General features: G+C 68.2%; 2 protein-coding genes and 1 non-coding gene across 4 annotated transcripts; 2 read left to right on the top strand and 1 right to left on the bottom strand.

Annotated features, from left to right (window-relative positions):
• The first annotated feature begins 442 nt into the window (after positions 1-442).
• SLC30A3 (solute carrier family 30 member 3) lies at positions 443-5,570 on the top strand. The gene is made up of 8 exons (XM_064411384.1): positions 443-1,554; positions 2,949-3,121; positions 3,211-3,357; positions 3,422-3,575; positions 4,002-4,206; positions 4,318-4,423; positions 4,755-4,889; positions 4,974-5,570. Exons 1-8 carry the CDS (start codon positions 1,466-1,468, stop codon positions 5,117-5,119), a joined length of 1,155 nt encoding a protein of 384 aa, XP_064267454.1. The 5' UTR covers positions 443-1,465; the 3' UTR covers positions 5,120-5,570.
• Positions 5,571-5,715: 145 nt separating this feature from the next.
• On the bottom strand, positions 5,716-14,917 carry GTF3C2 (general transcription factor IIIC subunit 2). 2 transcript variants are annotated; one of them, XM_064411373.1, is made up of 18 exons: positions 14,714-14,917; positions 14,304-14,607; positions 13,263-13,551; positions 12,769-12,863; positions 12,377-12,454; positions 12,024-12,122; positions 11,574-11,801; positions 11,249-11,360; positions 11,047-11,164; positions 9,207-9,238; positions 8,869-8,998; positions 8,199-8,343; positions 7,796-7,957; positions 7,276-7,363; positions 7,041-7,169; positions 6,739-6,870; positions 6,451-6,558; positions 5,717-6,341 (listed from the first exon to the last, which is right to left on the bottom strand). In XM_064411373.1, the coding sequence occupies exons 1-18, from the start codon at positions 14,826-14,828 to the stop codon at positions 6,135-6,137; spliced, it is 2,571 nt and encodes an 856-aa protein (XP_064267443.1). In that variant the 5' UTR covers positions 14,829-14,917; the 3' UTR covers positions 5,717-6,134. The 2 variants fall into 2 exon arrangements, with proteins under 2 accessions (XP_064267444.1, XP_064267443.1); XM_064411374.1 differs by lacking the exon at positions 9,207-9,238 and having other exon boundaries at positions 5,716-6,341; positions 11,054-11,164.
• A 255-nt stretch (positions 14,918-15,172) lies between these two features.
• Positions 15,173-15,336, top strand: LOC135298285 (U1 spliceosomal RNA). The gene has a single exon (XR_010360283.1). It is a non-coding gene; the product is annotated as a U1 spliceosomal RNA (small nuclear RNA).
• Positions 15,337-16,649: the final 1,313 nt, after the last annotated feature.

The following is a 16,649-nucleotide window of genomic DNA, read 5'->3' as shown; positions in this document are numbered from 1 at the left end:
AGTGAAGCCACGCCCCGATCGGCCCCGCCCCTGACGATGACCCCGCCCGTGTGACCCCGCCCCCGTGTGACCCCGCCCCCACTCTGTCTCCGCCCCGGATGAGGCCCCGCCCCGACCGAGGCCACCGGGGACCCCCGTGCCACACCGGGGATCCCGGGCTCTGCCCTCCCTGCCCGTGCCACACCGGGGATCCCGGGCTCTGCCCTCCCTGCCCGTGCCACACCGGGGATCCCGGGCTCTGCCCTCCCTGCCCGTGCCACACCGGGGATCCCCGGGCTCTGCCCTCCCTGCCCGTGCCACACCGGGGATCCCGGGCTCTGCCCTCCCTGCCCGTGCCACACCGGGGATCCCGGGCTCTGCCCTCCCTGCCCGTGCCACACCGGGGATCCCGGGCTCTGCCCCAGGCCCGTGCCACACCGGGGATCCCGGGCTCTGCCCTCCCTGCCCGTGCCACACCGGGGATCCCGGGCTCTGCCCCGGGCCCGTGCCACACCGGGGATCCCCGGGCTCTGCCCCGGGCTCTGCCCCGGGCTCAGCAGCCGCAGCTCCCTCAGCCTCAGCCCGGCAGACGCTCCAGCCCTGCAGCATCACAGGCTGCTCGGGGCTGTCCCCAGCCTGTCCCTGTCCCTGTGTCCTGGGCACCCAGCGCCGGGACACGGGGTGGTGTCCAGGACACACCAAGGGTGCGTTGTCGGTTCACGGTCTGCTGGGTGTCTCGCAGGACCCTGGAGCCTTTTCTGCCGAGCTGCTTCCCAGCCGGCTGCCCCCTGCCCGTCCCGAGGCTGTTGCTCCCCGGTCAGGACCCGGCCCTGCCCCGTGCTGACCCTCCCCACGTTCCTGCCCCTCCTGAATCTCTCGGCCCCACGGAGCAGCGCGGTCGGTGTCTCCTGTGGCCGCGCTGCGGGGCTCTGCGGCGGCAGACGGGGCTGGGCTCAGCACCGAGCCCGGGGCGCGCTGGTGCTTACCGGCCGCTGAACACCCCGCTCTGGGCTCGGCCACACAGCCCCGGCCAGGGCAGGGCTCAGCCGGCCCGCGCTGCCAGCACTGCTCTCGGAGGATCCCAGGGGAGCAGCCCCAAAATCCTGCCTGCAGCCCGGGCAGACGCTGTCCTGCCCCGGCACGGCACCGCGGCGGGTGATCCCCACGGCCAGGCACGGTCCCCGCCGCTGCCGGCTGCTCCCAGCTGCCCTCCCGTCCCTCCCGAGCTCCGACGCTCCCGGGGCCCGCTGTGCCATCCCCTGCCCGGGGACAAGAGGCGAGGCTGAGCCGCGTCCCCGAGGAGCCTCTCCGGTGGGAGTGGCGCCCGTGTGCTCCCCGGGAGATCCACCGGACCGCGGGGCCCCTCCCGGAGCCGGGGCGGGACCGCCCCGCCACACGCGCGTGGGCGGGCCCGGCGGCGGGGGCGGCGTTACGGCAGGGGCGGGGCGCGGCGGTGCCGGTGCCCGCGGTGCCGCTCGCTCCCGGGATGGAGCCCCGTGAATGGACCGGCACCGAGAGCGCCCGCCTGGTCAGCCCGCGGGGCGGCCGCGCCGACGGCAGCCTGCGCCTCAAGAGGTACCGCCGGCACCGGCACCCATCATCCCGGCACCCATCACCGGCACCCATTGCCCCGGCACCCCGTCACTGGCACCCATCACCGACACCCATCACCGGCACCTCATCACCCCGGCACCCATCACCGGCACCCATCACCCCGGCACCCATCACCGGCACCCATCACCCCGGCACCTCATCACCATCACCTGCACCCATCACCCCGGCACCTCATCACCGGCACCCATCACCGGCACCCATCGCCCCAGCATCCCATCACTGGTACCCACTGCCCCGGCACCCATCTCCCCGGCACCCATCACCCCAGCACCCCCACCACCGCCAGCACAACTCCATCACCGGCGCCTCCGGCACCGACGGTGCTCCCATCACCGGCACCCCCATCGCCCCGGCACCTCCGACACGCCGGTCACCGCCGGCACGTCCACCAGCACCGGCACACCATGGTCCCGACAGCCCCATCACCGGCGCTAGCACCTCCACCATCGGCACCCCCATCACCCTGGCACCACCACCCGCGGCACCCCGTCACCCCCGGGGTCCCAGGCAATTCCTCGCACCGTCACCTCCATTACCTCCCGCATCTGCACCCCCCGGTCCTCCCTCACCCGCGCTGCCGGCACCTGCTCGCCCATCATCTCTGGCACCTCCATCGCCCCCATCGCCCTCGGCTCCCCCGGCACCCGCAGCCCCCGGCACGCCGCGCAGCTCCCACCCCCGACACCGGCACCGCCGGCACGTCCGTCCCCGCCCGCGCCCATGCCTTCATCCATCCGAGCGGACACGGCACCTCCGCAGTCCCCGCGCCAGCCCTGACCGTCCGCCGCTTGCACCGTCACCCCGCCACCGGCACGCTCGCCCCGCCAGCGGCACCTCCGCTCAAGGGAACCAGCCCCACCGTGCGCCAGCCTCGCCCCCCCTCGGGTGTCCGTCCCGCACCTATCGGCGCCCAAACGTCTCCCACGCACCCGGTGCCATCCATCCATCACCCGCCCACACCGGTACCGTTCATCCGTGAGCCCCCGTCCCGGTGGGCTGCCCGTCCCCGCTCCCGCACTGCTGTCCCACGCACCAGGACCCCGGCCCCCGCCGCCCCTTCCCCACGCCCCGTCTCCGCACCGGTGGCACGTCCCGCAGCCTGCCCCGGGCGCAACACCTCGCTCCCACCCGCACCTCCCCGCGGGTACCCGCGCCAGTCCCGTCTTGGGTTCCGGCGGGAGCCCCGGGCCACCGCCTCCTGCTGCCGCCGGTCCCGTGGCTGCTCGTCCCGCTGGGGGGTTCGGCCGGTGCCCCACCGACTGCCCGGCTGCATACAGGAGGGCAGCAGCAGGACCCTCGGGGGGTCTGGGTAGGAGCCCCGAGCCGGTGTTACCGGCAGTGACCCCCGCCCCCAGTCTCTTCACAGGCTCTCCAGACCCCTCAGCACTGGCGGCCCCCCCGGCTCCTGATCCCCGCTGCCGCTGCAGCCCCCCGACCCCCAGCCCCGGGCAGGGCAGGCTCCAGGCCCGCCAGCAGCTGAGCGTCGCCTGCGCCGTCTGCTGCCTCTTCATGGTCGGGGAGGTGATAGGTAACAGCGGCGGGCCCGGGGTGGGGGGCTGCCGGCGGGGTGGGGGGCTGCCGGCGGGCTGCGGGGTGCCAGCTGCTCTGTGCCCGCAGGAGGCTACCTGGCACACAGCCTGGCCATCATGACGGACGCAGCCCACCTGCTGACGGACGTGGGCAGCATGTCCGTCAGCCTCTTCTCCCTCTGGGTCTCCAACCGCCCTCCCACCAAGAGCATGACCTTTGGCTGGCACCGCTCAGGTGAGCTGAGGGGCTCCGGGGGACCCCCACGGCCGGGGTGGGGCTGATGGGTCTCACCCCACAGAGACACTGGGTGCGCTGGCCTCTGTCCTCTCCATCTGGGTTGTGACCGCGGCCCTGGTCTATCTGGCGGCCGCCCGCATCATCAGCAACGACTACGAGATCGAGGCGCGAGCCATGCTGGCCACGTCCGCCTGCGCCGTCGGCGTCAATCTGGTGTACGTCCCACGTGTGCACCCGTGTTCCCTGCGCCCCATCAGCTGAGTCCTGCCCCCTGTGCCCCTGGAACTCCAACTGTGCCCCTAGGTCACTTCATGTCCCTGTGCACCAGCCTTGAGTCCCCAGGTGCTGCCACCCCCACATTCCCTGTCCCCCATGTGCTCGGGGCTTCCAGTCCATGTGCCTACATCCCCACACCCCACATTCCCTAGTCCCCCAAGCAGTGCCTCCCAAGCCCTGTCATGAGCCCCAGGACCAATTCCTGCCCTGTTCCTGCACCTTCCGGCCCTGCTGCACCTCCAGCCCCACTCCTCCCGCTGTCCCCAGACCCAGGTGTGACTGCCTGTGCCCCCTTTGCCTGAGCAGGGCCAGCACGGCCCCCACACCCTGTCAGTGTGGCACTGAGCCAGCCCTGCTCTTTCCAGCATGGCCTACATCCTGCACCAGTCCCCTGCAGGCCACGGCCATGGCACGGGGGCCTACGAGCAGCTGGAGAGCTCTGTGGCCTGCCAGCCCAGCCGCAGCCCCCTGCCCGGCAGCACCAGCGTGCGCGCAGCCTTCGTCCACGTGGTGGGTGATCTGCTGCAGAGCGTCAGCGTCCTCGTGGCTGCCACCATCATCTACTTCAAGGTGCCCGGGCTGGACGGCCCCAGTGCTGCCCGTGGGAGCAGCTCTCCCAGTGCCACGCAGGGTGCCACGTGGGCTCTGCCCCCAGCCTCACAGAGACCCCGCTCTCTGCAGCCCCAGTGCAAGATCGCAGACCCCATCAGCACCCTCTTCTTCTCGGTCTTCGTCCTTGGCTCCACCATCACGATCCTCAGAGACGTCTTCAGGGTCCTCATGGAAGGTGAGCAGTGAGTGAGAGGGGTGCGAGACTGCAGGTGCAGGGTGGGCACAGGGGCTCCTGGAGCTCCATCTGCCTCAGCACCTTGCCCATGAGGCAGCTCGCCTCCCCTGTGCCTCCCCTGCCCCACCTGAATCCCCCCAGTTCCTCCTCTCCAGTGCAGCCAGGTGCATTGGCCCAAAGGTGAGGCCTGTCTCACCCCAAGGCCACCATGCCCAGCCTGGCTCCCCTGGGGAAGCCCCAGCCCCAGTGGCTTCCCCTGGGAGCCCTCACCCAGGTGGGTGCTGTGTCCGGGGCCCAAGGGTGGCCCCGTGTGACCAGGTGGTGCTGGCAGGGGCTCCGCGGGGCCTGGAGTTCGATGCGGTGAAGGAGGTGCTGCTGGGGGCCCGCGGGGTGCGGGGTGTCCACGACCTGCACCTCTGGGCGCTGACGCTGAGCCACGCCGCCGTGTCGGTGCACGTGGCTGTGGGTGAGTGACCCGCACGGGGCATGGCTGGGTGCCATGGGGGCCACCGGCCGTGCCAGGAACGAGCCCCTGCCCTGCTGCCCCCAGATGCCGGCGCTGACGCTGAGATGGTGCTGCAGGAGGTCACTGCCCGGCTCCAGAGCAGGTTTGGCTTTGCCTCGTGCACGGTACAGGTGGAGCAGCACCAGGAGGAGTCAGCGGGCTGTCCCCACTGCCAGGACCCCCGAACCTGAGACCCCCCTGCTGTTATGTTGGGCCAGACATGGCCCTGGCCCCAGCTCCTTGCCCTAGAGCAGGGCAGTGCTTGAGATCCCATCCCCTCCTCTACCCACCCCATGGCTGCGGAGCCCTGGGGTGGGATGGTGACTCCAGTGTGGTGTCCTGGGGGAATGGACACATGGCCTGGCCTGGCACGGGGGCTCCCTGGAATCTTCCACTCCCTGCTGTGCCACAGCTCCTGAGGAGGCAGAATCCTGCCCCACCACCCGTCCCCAGGGAGCCTGTCCGTCCTGGCAGGAAGGGATATCCCCCATGGGGGACCTCAGACCTGGCCATGGCCCCGGCCCCCCATGCTGCTGCCTGGGCTCTGTCTGAATCCTCCTGTGCCTGGCCCTGACCCATACCCTCTGTTGAGTCGTGCCTGTGCCCCTGGTGTCCATCTGTCCATCTGTGCCAGCAGCGGTGCCAGCGCTGCCAATAAATGTGTTGGAGCAGCAGCAGCAGTGCAGCAGACAGAGAGGCATGGGGAGGGAACTGGCGGAGTTGGGGGTGGGCCCCTAGAGCCAGAGCTACCAGCCATGCCCGTCCCGGTGCCAGTACCACCACAGCCATACAAAACCAACCACGTTTATTCTGCACAGCTGAACACCAGCTCAATGTGAGCGACTCCACAGCCCCCAGCCCCTCCCCGCCCTCCGTGGGGATGGAGGCGAGCACAAGCACAGCTCCACGCTGGTGGAGCCCACAGAGCTTCCACAGGGTCACACCCACAGCTCAGCCCCGGACACGCCAGGTCCCACAACCCCTGCCCAGCTCAGAGCAAACAGTGCAGACAGACCCTTCCAGGCCCAGAGCATGAGGACGAGTGTCCAGAGCATCCCAGGGAACGGCTGGGAGCAGCTGTCCCTCCTGCAGCAGACGCCCATCAGGAAAGAGCACCGAGGGCCCACAGCCCCATGCCAGCCCAGCTGGCCCCAGCCCCAAGCCCTGCCCAGGGTGAGCACATGGCAGCGCGAGGGACACACACCCCTACTCGGCCGGCAGCAGGGAGGGCTCAGGAGGGGCAGGGCTGCTGGGCGTGTCCCCATAGAGGACGCTGAAGCGGGCCTGGCACTCTGGGAGCAGCTGGTGGCCCACGCTGGAGGCCAGCCCTGCCAGGCAGTGTGCCCGCACAATGCCCGCCTGCCCGCCCGACACCAGCCACCCCTGCGAGTCCAGGTTGGGGCTGAAGCGCACCTGTGGAAGAGAGGAGCTCCTAAGGGACGGGCTGGGGCGCTGGGACTCGGCCCCAGAGCAGAGCGGAGCCCCCCGAGCGCTGGGCTGGGGCTCACACTGGCCCACTGACCTTGTGGAGGGCCTCCAGCTGCAGGCGGTCGAGGCTCAGCTCTGCCTTCAGCTCCTGCACGTGCATCCGGCGCATGGGCTCCCGGCTCGCCAAGTTCTGGAAGCTGCGCTGCAAAGCCGTGGCACCACCTTGGGCTGCGGGCCCGAGGCAGCAGCAGTGCATGCAGCATCACTCAGCCCTGCCCGAGGTAAGGGGCTGCCCCGACGCCCCAGCAGCACCTCCCGGCCCTGCCACAGCCCCAGGAGCCCTGCTCACGGGCCAGACCCTGGCTGCCCCGTCCTCTCCTACCAGGTCGGTGTCCTGGAATCGGATGTAGCTCCTGGCGACCATGTCACTGTAGCGATGGGTCCTGGGCAGGGCCTGCTCGCTGCCCTCGGGCCCGTCAGGGCTGCACGGCAGCAGGTCAGCTTTGTACACGGGCTGTGGGTGAGAGGCGGCTCAGGGCAGGGCGGACACAGACCCTGCTGCTCCTCTGCAGACAGGACCACCAGGCACCGGTGGGATGGGGGCCCAGGACAATTCCTATGGTCCCCCTGCCCCTGCTGGCCCCGTGTGCAGGGCTGAGAACCCTGGGCATGATGGTCTCTTACAAATCTGCGGTCCGAGGAGCGCTTGACGTTGAGGGGGTTGACAGCCAGGTCAGGCAGCACCGCTGCCACCAGCTCACCGGTGATGTCACCCGCAGCTACTGTGTTCAACCAGTCCGAGCCAGAGATGCTCTGCAGGGACAGAGGGCTGGAGGGCACGGGGTTCCCACCACAAGCCCCAGCCCCAGCCGGGTCTGGCCTGGCCACTGGCACAGAGTGGCCCTACACTGGCCCTTACCCACACGGTGCCCTTGCGAGGGGCCACAAAATAGGCCTTGAAGCCCAGGTACCCGGCGTCGATGTAGTGGATCCCACAGAGCCCGTACCTGTGGTGGAAGGCACAGAATGAGGCCTGGGATGCCTGACTCTGCTGTCACCAGGAATGCGAGAGCCAGGCACAGCCCACAGAACTGGCCCAGGGTGAGGGGGCTGTTCTTGCTCCAGCAAGATGTTGTAGAGTCCAGAGCAAGCAGAGCCAAGGCAGCTCCCAGAGGCCAAGAACTCACTGAGTTCCCAAACCCCTTTAGCAGCACACCTGCTGCCCAGTCCAGGGGTAGGCCATCCCCTGGCCCACCCTGCCTCTGCCTCAGGCTGGCATGGCAGAGGGGATGTCCTGCTTTGCTGCTGCGGTGTAACACAAAACAGCAGAGCCCGTCCTTGCTGTGGCACAGCTGGACAGCCCCAGGGAGAGGGAACCCAGAGGGGCCCCTGGGAAGCTGGACCAGGTCCTGGCAGCAGGACTGGCCCCCAGCACTCACGGGGCGTAGCAGTTGTCCTGGGCCACAGTGATGCCGTTGTAGGGCAGCAGCCAGGCCACCTCGGTGCTCAGGAACCGCTTGATGCTGTTGATGGGCTCGTAGAGCCGCCGCAGGTCCCAGAACTTGATCTTGCGATCGCTGCCCACCGTGACCAGGAAGTTGCTGAGCAGCAGGAGGAAGGCAGCACTGAGAGCCCAGCACGGAGCCGTGCCCTGGCCCACCCCAGGGCCCAGGCGGCCCCAGTCTTGGAGTGACCCAACCGCCCTCACCCGGGAAAGCCCAACCCAACCTCCCTGGTGCTGCAGAGCGCCAAGTGCCATTGGCACCACGGCCTCGCAACCCCTTCTTGACAAAAGGAGGAAGTTCCTCTCCTGGCAGCATCTGTGCCTGCTCCTGCCCTTACCTGTCAGCTTTGCACCACTCAATGCTCCGGACTGCCTGGTCATGGGCCAGAAAGCACTGGAAAGGGTAGAGCTTGAGGGAGGCGTCAGGCTGGTGCACGCACTGCAGCAGGGATTTGGTGAGCAGGTTCCACACTGCCACGGTGCCTGTGGAAAGACTTGTGTCCATCAGGCACTGCCAACGGCACAGGTGCTTCAGTGGGGGACCAGCAGCAGCACAGGCAGGGCTGCAGGAGCTGCAGAGCATGGCAGCCAGGCTGGAGGCAGGGCTGGGGCTGAGAGCGGGTCAGGACAGAGGCAGGACACAGCAGCAGCACAGGCAGGGCCATGGGACACGGTGGCCAGGCTGGAGCTGGGGCTCCGAGCAGACAGCATGGTGGCAGGTCCTGGCAGCATAGCACAGAGCTGTGGATCACTGCAAGCCTAGCAGAAAACTCTCTCCAGGCAAGCTCAACAGATGTGGATAAGCCCAGAGCAACAGACAGGGACAACGAGCAACCAGCCTGGCAGTATGTCAGAACAACAATAGCCAGCCCAGAGAAGCCTTCCCCTGACCCAGGGCTGGGCAGAGGTGCCAGCACCAGCTGAGGCTGAGCAGTTGAGGCTCCAGTGCCTCTGCCAGGGTGAGGGCTGCTCCCCGAGTGCTGCCACAAGGCATAGAAAGAGACTCACCATCATAAAACCCTGCTGCCAGGTGATGGTGGGGCTTGGAAGGCATCCAGGAGAGACTGAAGCACTGTCCACACTCAGATCCATTACCTGCCTGGATGGAGCCCACCTGAAGTGTGGCAATGCACTGTACCTGGGGGCCAAGGGAGAGCCCTGGGTCACAGCTCTGCACCAGTGCCATCCATGCCCCAAGAGCAGGATGCCTGGGGTGGGAGCGCGACACTGCTCTGCCCCTCCAACACTCTGCAGGTGCCAGGGCTCCCCAGGCTCTGCCACCTGCACCGCTCGGGGCTCGCCGGGTGCCGGCCCTGACAGGGATCACCATGGCAGGGAACACTGACCTTGCAGATAAGGTGCTTGTGGAGGGACCCATCTAGAAGAGAGCAGAAGGGGGTCAGGGCAGGCTTTGGCTGTCCTGGGAGCTCCCTGCCTGGAGCCTGGATTGCAGCTCCTCACAGCCCTGGCCAGGGCTCCCAGTCTCTGTCCTGCCATTCCCCTGGAGCAGTGTCCCCAGCACAGCAGGAGCTGAAGCACAGGGAGGAGCAAACTGGTGACAGCAGGACTCCCAGGAGCCAGGCCTGCTTGTGTGCTGGAGAAAGCAGTCCCTGAAACATGCCACAGGCAGAGATGATAGGCTCCTGCCCCACCATGGCCAGCACCAAAGCTGAGGTGACACGGTGACATGCAGGGGCCAGACCTGACTCTGAGCACTCCAGGGAGGCAGAGCAGCTGTGCAGGATAGCTGCTCCATGGCTGACAGGACTGGAGCAGGCAGGCAGTGCTCCTGGGGAGGGCAGGCTGCAGAGACCCCACACCAAACAGCTCAGGGCAGGATACCCACAGGACCACCACGCACCAGCTCTGTCTAACAGAGAATCTGTCCCCTGAACAAGAGTGCTGTGGGGACCTGTCCCACATCCATCGGGCCTGGGGTCCCTGACGCCCAGTGTGGGGCTGTCCTCCAGCACAGCGAGCACCAGACAGGCACATCACAGCCTGGAGCCTGGCAGCCGTGGGGGGAGACATGGAGGAGCTGTGCATCCTCCTTGGCACAGCTGCGGCAGCCAGGGTGCAGTACGGACACCAGCCCCAGCTCTGCCAGGCAGAACACAGGACTGCGGGTTCCCAGCCAGCACAGCCCCCCAGTCTGGGACCCCCAGCACAGCCTGGCAGTGATCCCGTGGCTGGATGGCAGCGCTGCAGCCCAGGCTGAGGCGCAAGCACCGCGCGTGCAGCCGCAGCTCCGGCAGCGGCCGGGGGGGCCCGTCCCGCCGTGCCGGGGGGGCTGCGGCAGCGCAGGCACAGCCAGCACGGGGGGGCACAGGGAGCCGTTCCCTGCTGCCCGCGGGGGAGTGCTGCCTGCCGGCCACGGCTGAGCGCCCGCCGCCAGCACGCGCGGCCATCAATCCCGCTGGCTCGGCACAGTCATTACAGGCACCATTAGCCCGCGCCGGCACAGCCCTCCTGTCCTGTGCTGACACACAGACACACTGCAGGGAGCAGCTCTGGCGGCAGGGAGATGGGGAATGGCTGGGCACACTCTCTGGGCTGCACCCCCACACCCTGCACCCCGCTGTGGCCACAGTGCTGCTGCTGAGAGCCCCCTCCCAGGGCCCAGCTCCTGGGGGCTGCCTGGGAGCTACATCCCAGCCAGGCTGCTGCAGTGCCCCTGAGACACAACCAAAGCAGCACTCTGCACGTGGCCTCTGGTCACACAGGCTGCGGGTAACGTTGGAGCTCTTCTCCACTGGAATTCAGCAATGGAATTGTGGAAGCCATTGGAAGCAAGGCTTTGGCACTGAGGCTTGGATCTCTGGGCACAAGGGTACTCAAAGCAGGCCCCCAGCACCAAAAAGCAGCCTGGGATCCCACACTATACCTGTGGCAGATGCCAGGCTGGGGGCAGCAGGGTCCCGATCTCGGGGATCAGGTGGGCTCACTTCCCCACCATGCAGCCCCCAGACCTGCTGGCAGCTCCCCAGCACAGGAGGGTCCCAATCTCAGGGAGGTGGGCTCACTTCCCCACCATGCAGCCTCCAGGCAGGGCACAGCCCTGCTGGCAGCTCCCCAGCACAGCAGGCTCCTGTGCACAGAGGAGCCCAGCCCGGGGCTCGCAGTCCCACCCTGGCACAGGTGGAGGAGGGCCAGGACGCCCCTGCTCGGCGGTGTGGCTCTTCCTACCTTTTACCTGGGTTGTCTTGGCGTGGTGCAGGGCCTCGGGGTGCGGCAGGGCGTACACCACCACCCTGCCATCTGAGAAGGCAGCGGCCAGCAGGCCCAGCCGGCTCATCTGTGGGTGCTGGGGATGGACAGGTGGGCTCAGACATGGGGTCACCTCCCAGGACCCCCGGGGAACCTGGGGCAGCCCCCAAGCAGCACTCACCATCCGGGCTGCAGTGGGTGGCTCCCAGGCACCACTGGGGCAGAACTTCATGTCCCACACACAGCCGTAGTCAGCAGCGATGGCATAGGCCAGCCTGGCTTTGCTGGGAGAGCTGTGGGTGTGAGTTTGGCCATGAGTAACGCAGCAGCTGGTGCCCAGCAGCTCCAATACACTCCAGTGTACACCACTAGCAGAGCTGGCCACCAGCACAGCCCCTCGGGTTCAGGCTGTGGCTGGGACTCAGAGAGGACAAGCCTCACCACCCACGCAGCCATGGAGGGACACAAGATCGAGGCAGGCTGCAGCCCCAGGCCTGGCCACTCACCCCTGCTCCGTCTGCAGCGTGCCCAGGTCCCAGAGCTGCAGGAGGGCAGGGCCTGAGTGAAGCCCAGACACGCTGTGCGTCTCCTCCATGCTCCTGTGGCAGGACACGGCCACGTACTGCGGGGCTGCGGAGCCCTCCGGGGTCGGGCACCACGCCATCGCCCACACCGGGCCGCCCACGAAGAAGGAGACATCCAGGCGCTCTGGGTGGGGCTGCAGAGAGCTGAACCTGCGGGTGGAGAGGGGTGAAGGCTTCTGCAGAGCTGGCCCAGGGGCTGGTGGGACCCCAGGGCACGGCACGGGCTGGCTGCCCAACCCATGGGTGCAGCCCTGGGGTAACCCCTGGTCCCAGACAGGCCTGGGGACACCCTGACAGCCACTGCCACGCCAGGGGGGGACAGCCTGCCAGGCAACAAACAGCCTGCTGGCCTGGGGACACCCCATCACACACCTGTTCAACCTGTACAAGGCACCATCGTCCTTGATGCCCTCACGCTGGACGGAGAAGAGCGGAGACTTCTCCTCTGCCGGCAGGTACGGGGCAGCCTCGCTGTGCAGGCACAAGTGAGAGGAGGTCTCCCAGCCCTCACCCAGTCACCCCAGCACAGCCCTGTGCCCCAGCACCATCCCAGGCCCATTGCTGGCCATGCTGTTCCACAGCCACATCCAAGAGACCCCCAAAGCCCACAGCAGACACAGAGGGGTGTGGGAGCACAGGCCACCCATCCTCTTGCTCACCCCAGCCACTGCTGGGACCTGCCCCACTTCTCCTCTGGCCCGGCTCCCTCCCTGCTCCCAGGGTACCTGTCAGAGAGACACGTCCACCTGTGTGCCACTGGGATCCAGTCGGGGAACTCCCACTGCGAGTGCTTCTGCTCCCGCCTGCAGTGCATGCCAGACCTCAGCCACAGCCCTGCACCTGCCACGTCCAGCACCCCTCCCCACAGCCCCTGCCCAGGCACGAGCAGCACCCCTACCTGCACTACCTGCACGCTGTGGCACAGCCTCCCCTTCTGCAGCACAGCCCCTGCCCTCGGCAGCCCTCCCGACCCAACTGTGTCCCACCCCAGCAGAATACTGACATTGCCACGGCTCGTGCTCCTCCACTCTTATATCGGTGCCACTGATGGCACCAGGACACACCCACTGCTCCCTGCAGCCCCCCTGAGCCTCGGGCACCCCGAGCTTCCACTCACAGGCTGCAGGTAAGGCTGGAGCTCTTCTCCACTGGGGCCATGATGGAGTTGTGGAAGCCGTTGGGGGCGAGGCCTCGGCACTGGGGCTTGGATCTCTGGGCACAGGAGCAGAGTCAGAGCAAGCCCTGAGGGACCACCTGTCCCAAAGGAACCACCACAGCCCCCGAGAACAGCTATGCCCAGCCACTGTCAGCACGCCACACTGGGCTGGAGACACACAGCCCTGCTGTGGGAGCTGCCAGGAGGCCAGAACCCCTTCAGGAGCTGCCCCACCTCTCCCTGCTCCCTCTCCCAGAGCACCTGTCCCTGATCCTGTCCCCACTGGCCCTCACCCGGGGCTGCCACTGGCCTTGTGCCTCCCCCGCGTGCCACCCCGTCCCAGCTGGCCTGCATGGGACAGAAGGGGCCCTGTGGGACAGCAGGGGCAGCTGGAGCTGTGCGTGCTGGGACACAGGCGAGCGGGGCCCAGGCAGAGCCCCAGCCCCTGCCCTCACCCCCGTGGCTGCCGTCCTCCCGCCGTGCCCGCGGGGTGCCTCCAGCTCCGGCTCCGACGCCTCGCTGAGCAGCGTGTCGCTGCCCTCCTCCTCCTCCTCCTCCGCCTGCAGAACCTCCTGCGAGGGCACGAAGTCAGCATCCCCTGCGGGGTCGTCGCTGTCCGCGTCCTCCTCCCTCCTCCTCCTCCGGCGCTTCCTCTGGCCGGGCTCGGGCGCGCCCTGGGCGGGAGCAGGGGGCTGGCACGCGGGCATCAGCTCCTCCGCCAGCTCCTGCAGGTACAGCAGAGCCCTGCAACGCCAGGGCAGCGCCGGCAGGTGAGCTGCAGCATGGCACAGCGCGGGCCAGCCCTGCCTCCCTCCCTGCAGGCCGGGCTCTGGGCACTGAACCCGCAGTCTCCCCCGCCCTGGACTCCCTGGAGCTCGCCCTGCTACCACCAACAAGCTGCTCCTGCTCTGTCAGGAACCAAGGAAATTCCTCCTGCCACAGGCAGCTGCTGCGCCCTGCCAGGGGCTCCTGGATCCAAACACATTCCCTAAAGTGGGAAAGGATTGGTCTGTGAGGCATCAGTACATCCCACCAACAGGGGACAAAGTCCTACAGCACAGACACTGAGACCCTCTGGGGAGACAGATCCTTGAATCATGGAATCAGGGAATGGTTTGGGATGGAAGACTCTAAGGCTCATTCAGCTCCAACCCCGTGCCAAGGGCAGGGACACCTCCCACTAGACCAGGTTGTGCAAGGCCCGTTCAGCCTGGCCTGAAACACTTCCAGGGATGGGGCAGCTCCTCTGGGCACCCTGTGCAAGGGCCTCAGTTAGGGAAGGGTTTGCTCCCTAACCAACTCTCACAGTGGGAAGCCACTCCCCTGTGTGCTGTCCCTACAGCCCCTCGTCCAAATGCCCTCTCCTGTCCCTCTGGGCACCGTAAGAGGCTCTACGGTCTCCCTGGAGCCCTTTCTTAGGCAGGCTGACCGCTCCCAGCTCTCTCACGTGTCTCTCGAGCACAGTGCCCCCGGCCCCGGCTGTCACCCCCACTCACACTTTGGCCGCCCGCCTCTTGGGCCGCCCGCCCCGCGGGGTCTCGGCGCCGTCCCGCTCCTCGCCGCCGCCCAGCGCCTTGTCCACCCGGACGGGCTCGGGGGCCCGCGACAGCTCCAGCAGCAGCACCTCGGCCTTGCCCTTCCTGCCGCGCCGCCCGGCAGCCCGCGGCGCTGGCACTGCCCCGTTGGCGCTGCCCTCGGCCGCGCCGCCGGCACAGGCTCGGGGCCGCCCCGGTTTCCTCGGGGATTTCGCGGCGCCGGCTCCATGCTCACAGTCCAGACCCTTCGCCGGCTGCTCCTCCCCTGCCCCAAACACCGCAATCAGCGCAAGGCCCCTCGGCACGACTCGGTGTCCCGCAGCGCCGGCTCGCGCCCCCGCCCCGGTACACACGGAGCGCTCTCTGCTCACCCTCCCGCTCCCCGCTGCGGCTCCGGCTCCGCCCGGCAGAACCCGAGCGTCGTCCCGGCCGCTCCCGGACACTCCGCTCCCGGCACGGCGGCCCGCGGGCGGCGCCTGACGCCATCGGGGCTCCCAGAGCCGCGGCCCCGGTGCGGGCCGCGCCGCCAGCACCGAACCGGAACCGGGGACGGCCAAACCGCTGACGTTACAAGGACGCGACGGGCGCGGGGTGGGCCGGGGCGTGTCCATGCAAATCAAGTCCCGCCGCGCGGCATGCCGGGCCTGTCCCGCGCCTGTCCCGCGCCCGGCCCGCGCTGGCCTGGCTTGTCCGCGGGCTTGGCGCGGGCCGGGCCGTGCGGGCCGGGCCTGAGGCGCGGGGCCGGGCGGGAGCGGGGCCGGGGCGGCGCTGGCCGTGTGGTGGCGAGGCGTGCGGCGGGCGGGGCCCGGGGGCGGCGCGGCGGGGCAGGCATACTTACCTGGCAGGGGAGACACCATGATCAGGCAGGTGGTTTTCCCAGGGCGAGGCTCATCCCTTGCACTCCGTGTGTGCTGACCCCTGCGATTTCCCCAAATGCGGGAAACTCGACTGCATAATTTGTGGTAGTGGGGGACTGCGTTCGCGCTCTCCCCTGGTCTTGCGGTTAACAACAGAGCTGAATTTTATTGATAGAGAAGTAACTATTCGGGAATAAGGGTTCTGTTCCCTGCAGAACCTGACTCGCGTGCCGAAGCACTCGCGGTCCCTGCTTGCCGCTGATAGTGACAGGGCAGTGCACAGCCCGGCCCTGCATCGAGGACGGGGCGAGGGACACGGGAGCCGTGGGGTCTGGGACTGCGGGTGTGGGAGGCGGCCCGGCTCGGGGCTCTGGGATTCTCCGGCAGGACGGGAAAGCAGCGAGGGCAGTCCGGCCGTGCTCCCGGCGCGCGGTTCGGGGCTAGCCGTGGGTTCCGGGGCATCCCAGGGCGCTCGCTCGTGCCCGGGAGACATATCCCCATTCCCCGCAGTAATGGGCCAGCAGATCCCTAAAGGGGGCCTATGGACTGCTGCCATCGAGGCCGGGATGATCCCGGCCTGTCCCACGCGGGGTCTGCAGGAGCAGGGAAACACCCCGGGAAAGGGTTCCTTGCCGGGAGCGGGGTGCAGAGATGGTCCCGCTCGGTGAGCGCTGCCTGGGTCACACCCGGCTGAGTCCGGGAGTTCAGCCGGACTTACAGCGGGAATTTGACGCACCTCGAGTTGGATGAAGTCTCTGCCCCTGTCTGTCCCTTCTGCAAGGTCGGGGGGCTGGCCGGGACGCTAACCCGAGCCTTGCCATCCCACCGAGCACACAGTGGGGCTGGAGGCGCTTCTGGACCGGCGGGCCGGAGCCTGGAGAGGCGAGGCTGGGCTGCTTCTGCACAGATGGAGATGGGGCAGGGAAGGCAAAGCTGGGCTGCTTCTGCACAGGTGGAGGGGGGACAGGGAAGGCAAAGCTGGGCCCTTCTGCACAGAGATGGGGCAGGGAAGGCAAAGCTGGGCTGCTCCTGCACAGAGATGGGGCAGGGAAGGCAAAGCTGGGCTGCTTCTGCACAGATGGAGATGGGGCAGGGAAGGCAAAGCTGGGCCCTTCTGCACAGATGGAGATGGGGCAGGGAAGGCAAAGCTGGGCCCTTCTGCACAGAGATGGGGCAGGGAAGGAAAGCTGGGTCCTTCTGCACAGATGGAGATGGGGCAGGGAAGGCAAAGCTGGGCTGCTTCTGCACAGAGATGGGGCAGGGAAGGCAAAGCTGGGCTGCTTCTGCACAGATGGAGATGGGGCAGGGAAGGCAAAGCTGGGCCCTTCTGCACAGATGGAGATGGGGCAGGGAAGGCAAAGCTGGGCCCTTCTGCACAGACGGAGATGGGGCAGGGAAAGCTGGGCTGCTTCTGCACAGACGGAGATGGGGCAGGGAAGGCAAAGCTGGG

Source organism: Passer domesticus, chromosome 3 (assembly GCF_036417665.1).
Source record: "Passer domesticus isolate bPasDom1 chromosome 3, bPasDom1.hap1, whole genome shotgun sequence".
Taxonomy (NCBI): Eukaryota; Metazoa; Chordata; class Aves; order Passeriformes; family Passeridae; genus Passer; species Passer domesticus.
The sequence above is the reverse complement of the archived record's forward strand: the minus strand, read 5'-3'. Positions and strand labels throughout refer to the sequence as shown.

Coding starts and splice junctions, on each gene's coding strand:
- SLC30A3 (XM_064411384.1), top strand. CDS start 1,466: ATGGAGCCCCGTGAATGGACCGGCACCGAGAGCGCCCGCCTGGTCAGC. Junction 1,555..2,948: donor GGCAGCCTGCGCCTCAAGAG/GTACCGCCGGCA, acceptor CCCCGCCCCCAG/TCTCTTCACAGGCTCTCCAG. Junction 3,358..3,421: donor CTTTGGCTGGCACCGCTCAG/GTGAGCTGAGGG, acceptor CTCACCCCACAG/AGACACTGGGTGCGCTGGCC.
- GTF3C2 (XM_064411373.1), bottom strand. CDS start 14,828: ATGGCGTCAGGCGCCGCCCGCGGGCCGCCGTGCCGGGAGCGGAGTGTC. Junction 13,552..14,303: donor AAGAGGCGGGCGGCCAAAGT/GTGAGTGGGGGT, acceptor CTGGCGTTGCAG/GGCTCTGCTGTACCTGCAGG. Junction 6,342..6,450: donor AGCTGGAGGCCCTCCACAAG/GTCAGTGGGCCA, acceptor TCTCTTCCACAG/GTGCGCTTCAGCCCCAACCT.